The 19,392-nt window shown below is 43.3% G+C and overlaps 1 protein-coding gene across 1 annotated transcript in view; it reads right to left on the reverse strand.

The window, feature by feature from the left end:
- Positions 1 to 17,222, reverse strand: part of tex11 (testis expressed 11) — a 196,183-nt gene extending 178,961 nt beyond the window's left edge. The window contains exons 1-3 of the mRNA XM_041196149.1: positions 17,085 to 17,222; positions 15,983 to 16,067; positions 3,060 to 3,139 (exon numbers count right to left, since the gene is read on the reverse strand). Coding sequence (XP_041052083.1) covers positions 3,060 to 3,139; positions 15,983 to 16,067; positions 17,085 to 17,222 — 303 coding nt within the window. The remainder of the gene's footprint in view (positions 1 to 3,059; positions 3,140 to 15,982; positions 16,068 to 17,084) is intronic.
- Positions 17,223 to 19,392: the final 2,170 nt, after the last annotated feature.

Below are 19,392 nucleotides of genomic sequence, written 5' to 3' on the forward strand. Positions count from 1 at the left end.
TCCACAACCTAAATATATTTCTCACATAACCATGTCTTACTACCTCGAGGGAGACAATTAATGTTTAAAAAGGTATCCAAACTCCCAGCTATTAACTGAAAGAAGTACGCCACTTTTTAAACAAAAATACTTTACCGTACAAGAGTTAAACAAAGCAAGTACTACTAACTTAATTCTATATTTCAAAAACACGTATTCTTTAAACCCAAAAATCTCAATAGGAAACTCCCTGTTCTGCTTTTATTTCCACCCAAGCATTTCCCCATACATTACAGGATCTTAAGGGTTCCTTCACTTCTCCAGGGACCAAATAAAGGTGTAGCCACCCCAGCTCAAGCGTGGGCTTCATTGCACTCTTGCTTCGTAACTCCAACTCAGAAGTATACCTGGGGGAGAATTTTCTCACCGTCAGGGAGGTTGACAAGAGCAGGCTCGAGCGGGCTCGTAGCCTATCGCCATGCGATCGGCTGCACACTGCCATTTTATGTGGGTGGGCCTTAATTGGCCCACCCAGTGTGACGCACACCTGGAAGCGTTGTGCGCTCCCTGTGCAGGCGGGGTTAGTAGGCTGAGTCGGGGCCTGTGTTCGGTCGCTTAGAAATCTCCCTGAGGCAAAGAGCTGCCTCAGGGAGATTAGTTTGATTTTTGAAAATTTTAATAAAAAAGAAATGTTTTAAGACAAGTCCCCTTATGAGCTGGGACATGTCAATGTATTTTATTAAAATTTTTTATTAAAGTTTAAAAACCGTCATGAAATCTCATGCCGCCTGAAGGCTGGACCTTAAGGTTGGCCAGGCAACTCAGTTAATTAGTTTAATTACTAGCTAAATGGCCTTAATAGGCCTTTGACAGTTTGGCGGGTGCACAGCCAACTCTGGTGTGCGCCTGCTGAACTCAAGATCTGAATGACGCGCGGTAACGTCAGGACGCTTGTCCGACATCACCGCGCATCATTTTACGCATCGGTGAGCAGGCCCCGCCCCCGATCCGAAGATTCTGGCCCTGATTTATGATGGCCCTTTGATTCTGGGCTACATCTTTGGCAAATTCTCTCTCTGCATCTCAAAGCCATTCCCAAGCTCCAACTAACTGCTTCTGTGAAAAATCACACAGGTAAAGCCGGAACCAAACCTACCTCCCTGAAATCTATTTCCACAGCAATGTGGCACGGCTGGAATGTCCCAGATTTAAACTAATTTTCTCTCATTCCTAAACCTTCCCTTCATTTTGGGAAACTATATAAATAATTTAAACACCCTTATAAAGACAACTGTAGACATCTCATCTCCACCAAGGCTCAGAAAGGGGTCACCTATTGTTTACTGTTTTCCCACTTTCAACCCTGACCTTATTAAATAAACAAAGGCTACCATTTGAATTGTAATTCCTTAAAGTCTGTTTACCTGCCTCTCACCAGGGGCTCCATTATCTCACATTTAAAAACTTTAATGTCTATTAATCATTATACTCCTCAAGCTGATGAATTGTAAAATTAAACATTTTCACAACATGTGTGAATAGACAGTAGCTGATTTTAGCTTGAGGTTGCCTGGCATAAACTGATTGCTAACAAACAGAAAATAACATTAATTCACTAGGTACCGCAAGTACGCAGAGACTGGCCACAGTTAACTTGGCTGGGGCCTTTGAATGGACAGCCAGAATACCTGCTGGTTCATATGGAAGGTCAGACTGAACATTCAAATTTAGGTCCCATGACATACGGAAAAACCCATTTACAATTCTGTGATACACTCAGGCACAGCACCTGACATGGGCACTTTGCCCATTTCTATCAGCATTGATCAGCTGAATGCTCCTGCTAGTCTCAAAAATTATCCAGCCCACTATGGGTCTGTGCATGGCACTCTGCCAATCACATTAACCCTTCCCAGGGACAGATTATCACACAGCTCCAAGTAGGATGTTGCCCAACATCCCAACTTCCCCTAATAGCAAGATACGTCAGAGTGCCGAATTAGCATGCACAGTACCCTGGACCTATGCATTTGAGATAAAAGCAAAATACTGCGGATGCTGGAAATCTGAAACAAAAACAAAAATAGCTGGAAAAACTCAGCAGGTCTGACAGCATCTGCTGAGAGGAATACAGTTAACGTTTCGAGTCCGTATGACTCTTCATCAGAACTAAGAAATATAGAAATGAGATGAAATATAAGCTGGTTGAGGGGGGTGGGGCAGGTAGAGCTGGATAGAGGGCCAGTGATAGGTGGAGGCAAGGAAGAGATTACCAAAGATGTCATAGACAAAAGGACAAAGGGGTGTTGACGGTGGAGATATTAGCTATGGAGTGTGCTAATGATGACATTAGGGGTAGAAAGCAGGACGAGCAAGTGACAGATAGCGCTACTCGGGGTGGGGTGGGGGGAAGGGATCAAAATAGGCTAAAAGGTAGAGATAAAACAGTGGATGGAAATATATTTGAAAATAATGGAAATATGCACTTGAGGCCTGGGCACCAAACTGCAACAACAGGCACTATCTACCTGTTGACTCCCCATTTTGCATGAAATGTTAAAATTGGTCTCGACGTGTATGTACTTGTCACCTAGGTGCACAATTTTCAAAATATTAGGCCAATCTTTCTTCAGGAAGTTGTAATATTCATTGTATATATAATTTTCAATAACAAATAATTATCCCTAATGAACAGAAAAATAACTCCTTTGACCAAAATTAAAGTACGTTGATCCAAACAACATTGTTACATTTGAAGTGATTTTAAATCTTAATGCAACTAACTTTGCATTCAAATATATTTTATGTGTATGAAAATTAAAAATAAGCACTTATTTGTATTTTCATTATGCCAACACATTTCTGAAAAACTTAGTGCTTCATGTACAATTAATTCCTTTGAAGTACAATAACTGTTTTGCAACCAACACAGCATCCATGATGTGGTGCCTAGCTTTATTACCAGAAATGGTAATAATATAACTAATTAGCCCCCAAATTTCTGCATAATCAAATATATCTGTTCCATCCATAAAAGCACCTTACCAGTGATCTAACAAATGCTACATCTCAAAACTCACCAATATTTGTCTTTGCAGTGTCACTTCAGTGGGATCAGCATAGTCACAGAGACAGAGCAGCTTGCATGCCACATGCCGCACTGAAAGTTGAAGTATTCACAAACATGTTAAGAAAATTTTCTTTTTGTTTCTGGGCTTCATCTGTTTTCAGTTTCTGCCAAGACTGCACTGATATTGCATAAATGTTATTACTCTTGCTGTTTACCAGCTTTACATTGTCACCATTTTAATACATTTTGTGCACAGTCCTTTGAGAAAAAATTCTAAATTGGCTCCAGCTTCCCATGAGTCAAAAAATGGCCAGAAGAGTTTTACAGAATCAGAGCTCCAAGTCTGAACTTGTTGCAAACTTCAGCAAATGTTGCAATACACTCTCCATGCAGATTAAAACCACCTTGCCACACTGAATATTACCTCAGCAGTGATTCCTATATTACTTGCATTAAAATGATGCACAATGCCGTCTGGAAGTACAGCATCAGATGAGAGGAACAGACCATCACAAAATGGTTACAGCACAGGAGGCCATTCGGGCCATCAGGCCCTTGCTGACTCGGAAAAAGCGCCTCACCTAGTTCTATTCCCCTACCTTTTCCTCAGACCTGTGCAATGCTTTTTTACTTTTGGATTATTATCTAATTCTCTTTTGAAAGCCAAGACTGAATCCACCTCCAGCACACTCCTGGGATGTGCATTCCAGATCCTAACAAATTGCTGCCTAAAAGCTGTCTTGCATTTCCCCTTTGGATCTTTTGCTATTCACCATAAATCAAGGTTCTCTGGTTCTCGACCCTTCCGCCACCGGAAACAGGTTCTCCCTATTCACTCTGCTCAGTTTTCAGGGATGAGAGTGGCCAAAGACAAAAAGGTCAGAAAATTATTGGCCGAACATAAAAATGTCTGAAATTTTTTTGTGATGAAAAACAAGAATAAATTATAGCGCAAATCAGCAAAGTCACTGCAACATGAAGAGCTGGAAATTCTTGTACTTTTAACGATTTGAAGTGAAATGTAAGTGCTTCCAGGACACTTCAAATGGGTGAAATTATTAACTTCAAGTGGGAAGAAACATTAGTATTCCCTTTGTTTACCTTCTATTGCTGTCAAGACTGGACCAGTGCATTTGTGTAAGATCACTGAAGCGTCCTCAGCATTTAAACATGTACTAACTGCTTGAAAAGCTGCTATGTAACACAGGATGAAGCCCATACTAACAACAGAACACGACCTTGCTGGATTATGTACATCATAGGCAGGGAAGCTTCAGTAAGAGGGCAAGATGTCACCACCCATGACCTCAGGTTGCCATCCAAAAAGTATCTTTTCAATACCTATGAAGGCCAGGTGATTCAATCCCAGTCACTCAAAGGAGTTAACATGAGTAGTTCAAGATGCCAAACTTCCCTGGTTCCTTGGCATTTTCTCTCCGTTTACAATAATAAACTAAGATCAGATTAATCTCAAATTTCAACTATTTGATGCAATGAAACAGAAATCAGACAGGCATAAGAAGCAGTTTACGTAAGCTAGTAATAGACCAAATAAATTTTTGCATTTTGATCATTTCTCTTTTCAGTATCTACGCCAATATGTTTCTCCCTACACCATGAGCTTTTATTTTCTGCAATAACCTTTGATGTGGCACCGTATAAAATGCTTTCTAGAAATCTAGGTACAGTGGTTCCCCTTTATCCACAGCACATGTTACTTCTTCAAAGAGCTCCAATGAATTGATTGAACATGGGGCAGAATATTGCCCTCGGCTTGCAGGGCCGGGCATGGCATGCCAAAGCGTAAAATGATGCACAATGAGGTCAGCATCCCAACATCATCGTGCGTCAGTTTGATATTTTGTTCAGTGGGTATGCACCCACCGTCTTGTCAACAGCCTACTAAGGCCATTAAAAAAGCAACTGAAGTTGTTGACGATGCTGCCCACCCAACCTTAAGGTTGGCGGGCAGGCGAAGAACCCAAGCGGCCTTCGTGTTTTTCAGGAAACCTCATCCACAGGTGGGATGAGGTTTCCTGAATGTTTTATAAAATTAATAAATAAGTTTGATGAACCTCACAAACATGTCCCAGCTCATGTGACACTGTCACATGAGGGGACATGTTTAAATAATTTTTTACTTTATTATTTTAAAACTTTTATCACTATTTGATTTCCCTTATTTTATATTGTCTGTCTAAGTCCTTCCTACCAAAATGCATCACCTCACACTTCTCTGCATTGAACTTCATCTGTCGCATATCTGCCCACGCCACCAACTTGTCTATGTCCTCCTGAAGTTCCACACCTTCCTCCTCACAGTTCACAACACTCCCAGCCTTTGTATCATCCACAAATTTTGAAATTGTTCCCTGCATACCAAGATCTAGATCATTAATACGTCAGGAAAAGCAAGGGTCCCAATGCCGACCCCTGGGGAACTCCACTACAAACCTTCCTCCAGCCCGAAAAATATCCGTTGATCATTACTCTCTATATTTTCTTCCCAAAACTCAGGGATGGTGTCAGGGGACTGAATAATTGCAAACATTATGCCCTCGTTCAAAAAAGGTTGTAAGGATAAGCCCAGCAATTACAGTCAGTTTAACTTCAGGGGTGGGCAAGATTCTAGAAACAATTATTTGGGATAAAATTAGTAGTCACATGGAAAAATGGGTTACTCCCAGTGCCACGTGCCAGTGAGTACAGAAATTGGAGGATAAGGCAGATGAATATGTGGCTGGAAAGATGGTGCAAGAGGGTGGGCTTTAGATTCCAGGGACACTGGGACTGGCACTGGGGAAGATGGCAGTTGTACAAGCCGGACAGGTTGCAGCTGAACAGAGCTGGGACTGAGTTCCTTGCGGGTGTTTTGCTAGTGCTATTGGAAGGGCTTTAAACCAGCTTGGCAGGAGTGGGGGAACCAAGAAAAGATATCAGAGAGGAATACCAGGGTGCACAAAATACTGGGAGGAATGGATAGCACTAGTATAGAGAATAGTAAGTTAAAGTCAGGGCAAGGGAGAAAGTAATAAAATCTAAATCAGGGTTACTCTGCATGTATGTGAATACGGAGCACTGTAAATAAGACTGGGGAGTTACAGGCGCAGATTGCCATGTGAAAATATGACGTTGTGACGATAACAGACCTGGGTCAAGGAAGGGCAAAATTGGGTGTTAAATATTCTCAGGTACAAGGTGTTCAGTAGAATTAGGAAAGGAAGGAAAGGAGAAGGGGTGGCAGTATTGGTTAAGGAGAGCATTGTAGTGCTAGAGAAAGAGGATGTCCCAGAGGGTTCAAGGACAGAATCAAGTTGGCCAGAGCTAAGGAACAACAAGGGTGCAATTACGTTGCCTGGTGTAGTCTATAGACTACAGAAGGTTCAGAGTAGAGGTGAAAAAGCATACTAGAGAAGCAAAGACGGAATATGAGAAAAGACTGGCAGCCAACATAAAGGGAATTCCAAAGTCTTCTTTCCAGCCATGCATTCATCTGCCTTATCCTCCTATTTCTGTACTCACTAGCACGTGGCACCCGGAAATTACTACATTTGAGGTCCTATTTGCTAATTTTCTACCTAGATCCCTAAATTCTGATTGCAGGACTGCATCCCCCTCCCTACATAAGTCATTGGTACCAATGTGGACCACGACCTCTGGCTGATCACTCTCCCCCAGAAGAATGTCCTGCAGCCACTCCGTGACATCCCTGACCCTGGCACTTGGGAGACAACATACCATCCTGGAGTCACGTCTACAACCACAGAAACACCTGTCTGTTCCCCTAACTAGTGAATCCCGTATCACTATAGCTCATCCTTTCTTCTTCTTCACCTCCCGTATAGCTGAGCCACTCATGGTGCTACAATCTTGACTCTGACTGCACTCCTAAGGAACCAGCACCTTCACCAGCTTCCAAAACAGAAAAACGATTGGTGAATGGGACCCCAGGGGACTCCTGCGCCACCTGCCTACTTTTCTTGGACTGCCTGGTGGTCACCCATTACCTCTCTGTCTCTAGCCCCTTAAGCTGCAGTACAACCACCTCTCTGAACATGCTATCCACATAGCTCTTAGCCTTGCAGATGCGTCACAGTGACTCCAGCTGCCGCACGAGCTCTGAAACCCAGAGCTCAAGTTTCTGTAGCTGACAGCACTTGCTGCACATGTGGTCATCTAGGACACCAGTAGCGTCCTTGACTTCACACATATTACAGGACAAGCATTCCACACGATTGAGCTGTCCTGCCATGTCTTAACTCCACTTTCTTTACGTTAATTTTATTCTATTTTGGATTATCTATATTACTTTATTATATTGGCCCTAAATTTCTTATTCCTGGTGCTTCTCAGTTAAATCAAAGTGTAGCAACTTGTTTAAAAATATTACACTTTTCTAATTTGCTCACCAGCTCCTACTTACCAAGGCTGCCACTCTTCTTTATGAGGAAAGATAGAAAAGGAAAGGAGCACCTCCTCCCTCCTCAGTGAATCCCCCTCAGTCGCAAACTCCAACTGAAACACGACTGCAGTCAAAAACAGCACTCCAGTGCAAAGTCAGCACTATAAGACAGCCTGCTTTTATACCCTGAACCTAGCCTCTGAAAAGCCTCTGATTAAGCCAGTTATCTAACCAGTTGCAGCTGCAAGCAGAGCTTGTATGGGCCCTGTTTTAAGGCTGGATAAAAACTCACCTTCTTCCAACCTAACAGCAACTTTTAGTTAATTGCTAAATTAAAGAAAGATGCAGTAATCTGAGATGCAATACATCTTTAAGAGAATGTGAGCAGACTGACCAAGTGATTGTATTACCCAAATGCTGCTTAGCACGGGCTACATTGTTAATGAGTAGTTGTAGAATAGCGTTTGGGTTTGAGAAGCACGCATGGGTTAGTGCATTACTATGTTAATAAAGAGCCTGTATTTCACCTTACTATGGTCTCTTCATTGGCATCATCCTGATTACCAACTCACTCACCAATAGATAGGCATGTAATCATGTTCACTGAGCAAAGCGACCCAATAAAAGCAAAATCATAACTGGCGGCGAGGAAAAACACGACCAGTCAACGACACCCAATGAAGCCGCAGGAATAAAACAGAAGTAAATCAGCCGTACCTTGCAAGGCGATTGTGCCGCAGGAATAAAACAGAAGTAAATCAGTTGTACCTTACAAGGCGATTGTAAGTACAGCCTTCATCATAGTTATCAAAGTTATCTCCCTCTAGTATGCCATAGTTTGGCCGGATCCAAACATTTGATCAGACCACTGATGGACTTGTTACATTACATTGAACGCCATGAGTTCTTCTTTTGGCCAACGGTATATCAGGAAAGGAAGAGAGGCAAGCGATCCTCTAATCAACATGTGGCAGCAAAACATATGGCCTAATCGGTAGTCTGATGGCACCCAATGCCCTAGGTTCCAAGAGCTTTGATGACTTGGTAAAGCTTGTGAAAAGCCACTTTCAGCCGAAACCCTCGGTGACAACACAACATTTTAAATTTAATTTGAGGTGTCACGCCCCTGGAGAGACAGTTGCTTGCTACATAGCAGCCTTAAAACAGCTGACAGAGCATTATGAGTTCGGGACATCAATTAACAACATGTTAAGAGACTGATTACTACTTGGGATTAATGATGATGCCATTCAAAAAAGGGTGTTGTCAGAAACGAATTTAGACTTCAGCAAGGTGTTGGAGTTGGCACTAGCAATGGAGAGCGCAGTCAGGGATTCAGAAGCAATCAAGGGAGTGCAAAATTGTGCCATCCTTCACATCGGGAGGGAAGCACGGGTTAAAAATGGCACGAAAGTACAGGGCTCCGTGGAAATGCGCAGCAGAGCCACAATTAACAAGCCAGTAAAAAACGATGGTTTAACAGAGAAAACCTACAATAATAACAACAGAAATGAAACCAAACAGCCTGTGAAAGAACAACAATTTAAAGGAATTGAATGTTTCTTCTGCCATCCTAATGGACACATTATGTGGCCTTGTAAAGACAGATTAAGACAAAACTTTAAACAAAAAGGTAGGAATCATGAAATCCACATATTAGAGGGACCAGAAGAAAGAGTCAGACATTTATTCACTATAAACCTCAAAAATAAGTAAAACGGAGCCAATCTACATGACAGTGAGACCACCTGAATGGAGGTGGTTACAGGGGCATCTGCGAAAGTTTTCGGGGAACATATGCTCAAACATCTGCATGGAGGTAACCACCCATCAAATCTGGAAAATTCAGATGCTAAACTACAGACGTATACTAGTGAAGACATATGAGTAGGAGATATTTGCAAGGTTCCAGTACAGTATGGAAATCAGTCTGTTAATCTACCACTAATAGTGGTAGCAGGGGAGTGTCCAAGTCTTCTTAGTCAGAACTGGTTTAAGGAAATAAAGTTGGAGCGGACTGAGATTCTTGAACTCAGAATGAAGGATCTGCAAGAATTATTACAGAAGTATGCCTCCATTTTCAGGGAGGAGCTCAGAAAGATTCAGGGGCTGCAAGCTAAAATCCATGAGGATCCTGAGGCAACTCCCAGATTCTTGAAGGAATTACCAATGCCTTTTGCACTGCGGGGAAAAGTTGATATCGAATTAGACAGGCTGCAAAGGTTGTGAGTCATATAACCTGTACAATTTTCCAAATGGTCAGCACCACGGTTCCAGTACTAAAGCCTGACCAGAATGTGCGAATATGTGGGGACTAAAAGTTGACCGTGACAAGGCTAGATAGGCATTCTATACCGAAAAGTGATGAATTGTACTCCAAGCTGGCATGGAGAACCGCATATACAAGCTTGACATGGGCCGCGCTTACCAGCAGGTCAAACGGGACTGTGTGATTATCAACACACATAGGGGATTATAAAATATATATACAGTTACCCTTTGAAGTTTTACCAGCTTGTGCCATTTTCCATCAGACCATGGGGGCTCAGAGCTCTCTCTCCATTTAAATAATATTTTGCTTTTCTATTCTTCCTGCCAAAGTGGACAATCTAACATTTTCCTACATTGTACTCCATCTACCAAATTTTTGCCTATTCACTTACCCTATCTATATCCCTTTGCAGACTCTTCATATCCTCCTCACAACTTGCTCTCCTATTTATCTTTGCATCATCAGCAAATTTGGCTGCAATGCCATCGATCGTTGTAACCAATTCATTAATTTGGTAATAAACAGTTGAGGCTCCGGCACTGATCCCTGTGGCACGACACTGAAAGTTTAGAAAACCTGAAAATGATCTATTTATTCAACTTTGCTTCCTGGTAGTTAGCTAATGCTCTATCTATAGACACCCAATGCCATGAGTTCTTATCTTGTGCAGTCACCTTTTCAAATGTCTTTTAGAAATCCCAATACACTACATCTACCCTTTATTCACTCTGCTTGTTACATCCTCTAAAAATTCTAATAATTTTGTCAAACACAATTTCTCTTTCACAAAACTATGTTGATTCAGCCCAATCATGTTATGATTTTCTAAATGTCCCACTACTACCTCCTGAACAATGGACGGTATAATTTTCTCACTGACAGGTGTTAGGCTAATTGGGTGAGGTGAGAATGACTGCCCTTGACGGCAAGGTAGCATCTGACCGAGTGTGGCATCAAGGAGCTCTAACAAAACTGTAGTCAATGGGAATTGAGGGAAAACGTTCCGCTGGTTGGAATCATACCTAGCACAGAGGAAGATGTTTGTGGTTGTTGGAGGTCAATCATCTCAGTTCCAGGGCATCACTGCAAGAGTTCCTCAGGGTAGTGTCCTGGGCCCAACCATCTTCAGCTGCTTCATCAATGAGCTTCCTTCCATCATAAAGTGAGAAGTGGGGATAGTCACAGATGATTGCACAATGGTCAGCACCATTCATGACTCCTCAGATACTCCATGGATAGCAGTCCATGTCCAAATGCAGCAAGACCTAGACAATATCTAGGCTTGGGCTGACAAGTGGCAAGTAACATTCGCACCACACAACCATACAAGTGCCAAGCAATGACGATCTTCAACAAGAGACAAGATAATCATCAACCCTCGACATTCAATGACATTACCATTGCTGAATACCTCACCATCAACATCCTGGGGGTTACCATTGACCAGAAACTGAACTGGACTAGTCATATAAATACTCTGGCTACAAGAGCAACCCATCCCCTGACTACCCAAAGCCTGTCCATCATCTACAAGGCACAAGTGAGGAGTGTGATGGAATACTCTACGTTTGCCTGGATTAGTACAGCTCCAACAACACTCAAGAAATTGACACCATCCAGAGCAAAGCAGCCCAGTTGACTGGCACCCATCCACAAACATTCACTCCCTCCACTACCAATGCACAGTGTGTCATTTACAAGATACACTGCAAAAACTCACCAAGGCTCCTTAGACAGCACCTTCTAAACCCACGACCACTAACATCTAGGAAGAGAAGGGCAGCAGACACATGGGAACAGCACCACTTGGAAGTCCCCCTCCAAGCCTCTCATCATCCTGACTTGGAAATATGTTGCCATTCCCTCACTGTCGCTGGGTCAAAATCCTGGAACTCCCTCCCTAACAGCACTGTGGGTATACCTCCAACACATGGACTGCAGTGGTTCAAGAAAGCAGCTCACCACCACCTTCTCAAGGGCAATTAGGGATGGGCAATAAATGCTGGCTTAGACAGCAACGCCCACATCCCACGAATGAATTTTTAAAAAATTGGCCTATAGCTTTCTGTCTCTCTCTTTTTCGAATAGTGGTGTTCCATGTGCAGTTTTCCAATCCACTAGGACTTTTCCAGAATCTTGGAATTTTTGGAAGGTTACAATCAATGAATCCACTATCTCTCCAGCCACTTCTTTTAAGATTCTAGGATATAGACCATCAGGTCCAGGGAACTTGTAAGCCTTTAATCCCATTAGTTTTCCTAATACTTTTTTCTCCAGTCATCATGAGTTTCTCCTTTCTTTTGCCCCCTGCTTTTCTACTGTTCTTTGGATGTTTTCTGCATCTTCTGCAATGAAGACAGATACAAAATACTTGTTCTAAGTCTCTTTTCCTTGTCATCCATCATTAATTCCCCCATCTCATCGTCTAAGGGACCAAAGCTCACTTCAGCTATTCCTTTCCTTCTTATACACTTCTAGGAGCTTTCAGTGTGTTTTTATATTTCCTGATTTCTAATTTCTACCTCCAGCTTTTGTATAGTCATCCTTTGTTGCTTTCTAAAATGTTCACAATCCTCTGGGCTACCACTATTCTTTGCCACATTGAATGTCTCTCCATTCAAATTGATACTACCTTTAACTTCCATTTGTAGCTATGGATGATGTCTTCATAATCCTCTCCCTGCCCCCCTGTATAGCTGAACCAGCCATGGCACCATGGACTTGGCTCTGGCTGCATTCCTCAGAGGAGCCATCACTCTCCCCAGCATTCAGAACTAAATACTAGATGAAGAGCGAGATGCACTCAGGGGACTCCTGCACTACCTGCCTGGTGTTCCTTGACCGAATGTCGGTCACCCTTTCCCCAGCTACCTGCATAACTCTAAGCTGCAGGTTGGCCATCTCAATGAATATGTTATCGGCAAAACTCTCAACCTCGCAGATGCACCACTGCCACTAAGGATCCAAAACCCAGAACTCAAGCCACTCTATCTGACGACACTTCTTTCATGAATAGGAAGCATATCAGAAGGAGCTAGGGCATGCATCTATATCAGTTGTATAGCAGGAAGATTCTGGGTCGCAACAAAAAAGCAAAGGGCTCTGGGTAGACATCTAGTCTACTGCATGTCTCTCACTTTACTAAGCACAGCTATTGCAGGTGGAAACCAGGCAAGGGGGCAGAGAAAATCAAAAGAAAAAATCCACCTCCATCCTGTCTGAACTGGCAGACTGCAATTTTAACTTGCAGTTGGCAAGGGGAGTCAAAGCTAGCAGGGTCTTCTTTAAACATACAGGTGGGCTCAAAATAACAATTTGGAAGGCAAAGAAGTTATCTAAGCTGAGGCTAAAATAGGAGGCTGTAATGACAGCCCCTCAGAGCAAAACATGACTTAAACAGCAGCAAAGGCCAGAAGAGTCCCAGTTTAACAGGTGTTCTTTCCGTGTGAATGTGACCTTTCTCCTCTACCTATTCCATTTCCTTGGGCAGAATTATGCCCTCGTCGGGTGGGCGCTATGAGTGGGCCTGGTAGCAGTCATGAAGCTGACTGCCACGTGTAATTGGGCCCCGACACGGATTTCACGCTGGTTGGCCAATAACTGCCAGGGTGGCGGCGGGAGGAGCACAAGCGCACAAGTGTGAGCGTGCGTGGGGGTGCACACATTAAAAGCTCCCTGATGCACGGAGTTGCACAGAATTTTTAAAATAAAAAGTAACAAATTTTAAAATGTTAATAACATGTCCCCTCCACATGAATCACAGAATCACACAGTGCAAAAGAGGCCCGATTCTGCACCGACACGTGAGAAACACCCGACCTACCTACCTAATCCCATTTACCAGCACTTGGCCCATAGCCTTCAATGTTATGATGTGCCAAGTGCTCATCCAGGTACTTTTTAAAGGATGAGAGGCAACCTGCCTCCAACAACCTCCCAGGCAGCGCATTCCAGGCCGTCACCACCCTCGGGTAAAAAAGTTCTTCCTCACATCCCCCCGAAACCTCCTGCCCCTCACCTTGAACTTATGTCCCCTCGTGACTGACCCTTCAACTAAGGGGAAGAGCTGATCCCTATCCACCCTGTCCATGCCCCTCATAATCTTGTACACCTCCATCAGGTTGCCTCTCAGTCTTCTCTGCTCCAACAAAAACAACCCAAGTCTATCCAACCCCTCTTCATAACTTATATGTTTCATCCCAGGCAACATCCTGGTGAACTTCCTCTGCAACCCCTCCAGTGCAATCGCATCTTTCCTATAATATGGCGACCAGAACTGCACACAGTATTCCAGCTGTGGCCTCACCAAAGTTCTATATAACTCCAACATGACCACCCTACTTTTGTAATCTATGCCTCAATTGATAAAGGCATGTGTCCCATTAGCCTTTTTCACTCCCCCACTAACATGTCCCTCCACCTTCAGAGATCTGTGGACATACAAGCCAAGGTCCCTTTGTTCCTCAGAACTTCTTAGTATCATGCCGTTCATTGAATACTTCCTTGTCAAATTATTCCTTCCAAAGTGTATCACCTCACACTTTTCAGGGTTAAATTCCATCTGCCACTTATCTGCCCATTTGACCATCCCATCTATATCTTCCTGTAGCCCAAGACTCTCAACCTCACTGTTAACCACCCGGCCAATCTTTGTGTCATCTGCAAACTTACTAATCCTACCTCCCACATAGTCATCTATGTCGTTTATATAAATGACGAATAATAGGAAACCCAGCACAAGTCCCCGTGGTACGCCACTGGACACTGGCTTCCAGGCACTAAAGCAGCCTTCTGTCATCGCCTCTGCACTGCATTCCCACTGTGCACCAAACTGCCAATACCCACACTCTTTCTGGTTGAGCAGGGGCATGTTAGATATTAGCTTGAAATTTTTTTTTTAACATCACTGATCGAAACCTCATCCTGCCCATAGATGAGGTTTCGCAAAAAATCCATAGGCCACTTGGCCTTTTCGCCTGCCTACCAACCATTAAGTTTGGATGGGCAGCGAAAAACTTCATTTAGTTAGAAATTTAATGGCTCCCGCCGACCAAACTATCTCGCGAGTGTGTGATGATGTTAGGCCGCTTGCCCAATGTCATCGCGTATCATTTTACATTCGTTCAGGTCAGACACCCGCCTGCCCAATGAGTGCAATATTCTGCTCCTTGTTCTGTTCTTTCTTATAACTATTCCTTCAAGCAGCTTCCAGGTCTGATATAGGCCTTTAACCAAAACTATTAACATTCTTCCTTTCTTTACGAATAACACCTGATATTCTGAATATTTCCAGCATTTTGTTTTTATTTCAGATTTTCAGTATCTCCAGTATTATATTTTTTGACAAAATAACAAACTACACCTTAAATAGACTAACTAATCACTAATGTTGATAGTTCTGAAGGATGTTTTATTGAGATTAATGCTACTAACTTTGCAATTCATAGTGTTAACATATTATGGTTATTTTGTTTTATTGTAAAAATCCACAGCTAGATGATCTATTACCTTGACTATACTAGCTTCACCAATGTGTGGCTCTCAGGTTGGATTTTTTTACATTCTTAAAGAGAATCTAATTCAAGATTAAAAGTACTACAAAACAGAATACTCCACTTTGTCACAGTGTCCAAACACACAGACGGGTTTATGCATTCCTTTCATTCAGCACATTCTCAATTAATTAAAGCACATTGGCTTTACTCCATCATGAAGGCTTGGACTGGGTTGGGTTAAAACTTCAGTTTATTCCACATAATAGTGTCTACAGTTAATTGGGCCTGTCCCCTCTGCCATAACTGATTCACCAGCTGTTTCAGAACAATGACAATAAAGATTTATTGCTATGTCAAAGCCATAACAGAATTTGTAAAAATACATGCTGCCTATTATGGCTGAACAGCTGATTTCCATATGGGTAGATTAGTATTAAGAATTATGAGGCTGAAAATCAGCTAATGACTAAAAATACTTCTGAAGTATCCTGTAAGTGCAATGTACGACATTGTACAATGAAGAGGTGAAACACAGGTAGGAGTTCACAATATATCTCACGTAAAGCTCTTGATTTCCACCAGTATAAACTAAGGAAAATGAGATTATGAATCAATTTTTTCAAGCATCTAGATACAAAGCAATTGGCATACAGCAAGGACCTGACCAACTGGCCACACTTTGGTCAGAAAGTGATACACGAAGAAAAGAAAAAAATAAAGGGAAATGGAGAAATACGTAATTAGCAATGCAAACAATTACTCACATTTCGTCCTTTGTTCATCATTAATTGAAGACTCTAGCCTTTTGGTTACTGCCCAGTTCCATAAATTAATGGCATACTCTTCAACCTTTATTACAAGGAAAAAAATGTTTCATGACTTTGTCACTTAATACTGTCTTAACTTGCACCCTAGCCATTTTGGCAAGTATTCCACCAAAAAGTTGACAATTAGTGGTCCTAGAAAAAGTAATTTCTACAATAACTGAATCATCAATATTTTAATTTTTTCCTTCAAAAAGTTAATTCTGCAAACACATGAAATGGATGATTCCGTTTTTCTACTTTATAAAAAGTGGCTTGGTCCAAGACTTGAGTTATAGTTCTTTTGTATGCTACATAACTACTCCATATTATTCAGGATGTCTGCAGCTAATTCGAACTATCCCATCTAACAAATGATTCAATTGCATCAAAATTTCAAAAAGGCACAAGCATAGGGAAGAATTTTCAAGTCAACGAGCAGAGGCAGGGTCCGCTTGCCGACGCGCAAAATGACACGCGGCGACGTCAAGCGGGCATCCCGATGTCACTTAGATTTCAGTTCTGTCAAAGTCCTATGTCAGAACTGTCAAAGGCCTATTAAGGCCATTTCAATATCAAGTGAAACAATTACCTGAGCTGCCCTTAAGGTTGGTGCGCAGGCGGAGAGCATGGGCGGCCTTCACATTTTTCACGAAACCTCATCCACAGGCGGGATGAGGTTTCATGAAGGGTATATTCATAAATAAAGAATTTTCAAACATTTGATAAACATGTCCCAGCTCATGTGATGCTGCCATATGAGGGGACATGTCTAAATAATTTTTTTCTGGCTTTAATACAAACTTACATTCCAAACTTAATCAGGGAGATTTCTGCGCTCTTTCGCGTGCACAACCACCCCGACGGGGGGAAATTTCTGCCCATGCTGTCCAAGTGTGGCTATACAGCTGGTCTTTCATTTTTTGTCTAGAAGTTAATTCTAGTTACACTATAATAAAAACGGAAAATGCTGGAAATACTCAACAATTAATGAGTCACTTAAAGCCAATTATCTGAGGCCACCAGAATTTAGTGGTAGCTCAGGGATACTCCTGAACTGTACACTTTTCCCATGTCTCCCAAAGGCCGCCAAGCCTGTGGCCTCATGGGGGGTGTGAGCAGGTCCCTTGTTCACAGGCACGTTGTGTCTGATCGAAGGATCTGGTATCGGGAAGGGGAGGCCACCGAAGGTCACACCCATCCTTTACTCTGACCGCCTCCCACCTGACTCTCCAGCAAACTCCTCCTGCAACCCCAATCCTAGCCTCACTCACCTGTGTCCTGAAATATAGCGTTGGTCCTGGGACTGGGCCGTGGTGCATTACTGACAGCAGGCACCTCCACTCCAAGTGGCACTGCCTGCAGTGGAGAGCTGCCAACCTTTTATAGGACAGCAACTCCCTCTTGCCAGGATCGTTAATTGCAAAATGCCCAACACTGGCCAGTTAAGTGCCTAAAAAGCACTAAATTGTATTGGACCTCCCACTCAGAAGTGACATGGGGTTCCCACCATCGTGCCCGGGTGAACTGCATCTCTGGAACAAAATCCAGGCCTATGTATGGTTCATGTTGCACTTCAGCATTGGAGCAAACAAAACTAAGTTGACACCTAAGTGCAGTATTGAGGGAGTACTGCATTGTTGCAGCTGCCCTCTCAGATAGAGGTGGAAGATCCCAGACAACTATTCTGAAGTGGTCATGTTCTGGCCAATATTTATCTATCAATCAACATCACAAAAGCAGTTCATCTGGTCATTATCACACTGCTGCTTGTCGGAGCTTGTTGTGTACAAATTGATTGCTGGGTTCCCTACATTATTGGTAACAGAGCTGGCACTTACTCTCCAGCAACAAAACTATGGGGAGAATTTTCTCCCCGTTGAAGGAGTTGGATGGGAGCGGGTGCATAGCGGAAAGAGCGCAGAAATCTCCCTGATGCAAAGAGCAGCCTTCAGGGAGATCGGGGTTATTTTTGAAAATTTTAATAAAGGAAAAAAAAAACGTTTTAAGACATGTCCCCTAATACGACAGTGTCACATGAGCTAGGACATGTCAATGAATTTTATTATGAATTTTTACTAAAGTTTAAAAACCTTCATGAAACCTCATCTCACCCGTTGATGAGGTTTCATGATAAATGCGAAGGCTGCCTGGGCTCTTCGCCTGCCCGCCAACCTTAAGTTGGATGGGCAGCTCAGTTAATCAGTTTAATTACTATTTAAATGGCCTTAATAGGTCTTTGACGGTGTGGTGGGCATGCAGCCAACTCCGGTGCACACCCGCTGAACTCAAGATCTGAATGACGCGCAGTGACGTCGGGACACACGTCCGACATCACCACGCATCATTTTACGCGTGGGCGAGCAAGTCCCACCCCCACTCACCGACCCAAAGGTTCTGCCCTTTAAGCTGTAGCTTTCCTTTCTGCCTTCACTTCCATTACTTGCTGTGATATCTTTAAATGTTCCCAAGCCAACTCACCTGCTCTGTCCAATCTCTCTCTGAAGTTTGATACATAATCCAGGAGAGTAGTTTCTAAATTTTGACCCACTAATTTCTCATGAATCAATTTCAGTGCTCCGCTCACCTCATGTCCATAAACTAGTTCAAAAGGACTAAAACCAGTCGATGCATTAGGAGCATCCCTAATAGCAAATGACAAGAATGGAATTCCCTATCCTAGGGCAAAATTTTCCGTTTGTCGGTTGGGCGGGCGGCCGATTGCCACTGGAGAAACAGGCCGCACCAGTTTCCGCGGGTGGGCCAATTAAGGCCTGCCCAGCGGATAAGCAACTCCCGTGAAGAACAGGAAAATAGTCGCGGGGGCGGGCAGCCTCAGACTGCTGATTCTAATGGCAGTCTGTATAAAGAATGGCCAGGCAGCCTGCTTGATGCAGTGCACCATGGCCACTCATAGAGAAGGACATGCTGGATTGAGGGCAGAGGAGGAGGAGGAGGGGGACAGGCTGCAGGAGAGGCCAGCGGGGGGGCCACTGTGCGCCGCACATCATCATGGGTGCTTACAGCGTCACCCACCTCCTTCCATGCCTGGGTGGTGTCATGGGGGGCACATTCTGTATCCCGAGGATGGGAGGAGGAGGGCCCCCCATGTCACCAGCCAGGCATGGGAGGAGGTGGATGATGCTGTAAGCACCCACGATGATGTGTGGCGCACTGGCAACCAGTGCAGGAAAAGATTCAATGATTTGCTGCGCTCTGGACGGGTGAGTGCCATGTCTGTCTTGGCCATTTGACCCAGAAGGCAGCCTTAGCCTTTGAGCCCCCCCACCATGTCTTGCTGTCATTACTGCATAGGGCATCTGTCGCACGCTGGGTGGGCAAATGGGTACTGACCATGCTTACATCAGCCT

This window comes from Carcharodon carcharias, chromosome 9 (assembly GCF_017639515.1).
Source record: "Carcharodon carcharias isolate sCarCar2 chromosome 9, sCarCar2.pri, whole genome shotgun sequence".
NCBI lineage: Eukaryota > Metazoa > Chordata > Chondrichthyes > Lamniformes > Lamnidae > Carcharodon > Carcharodon carcharias.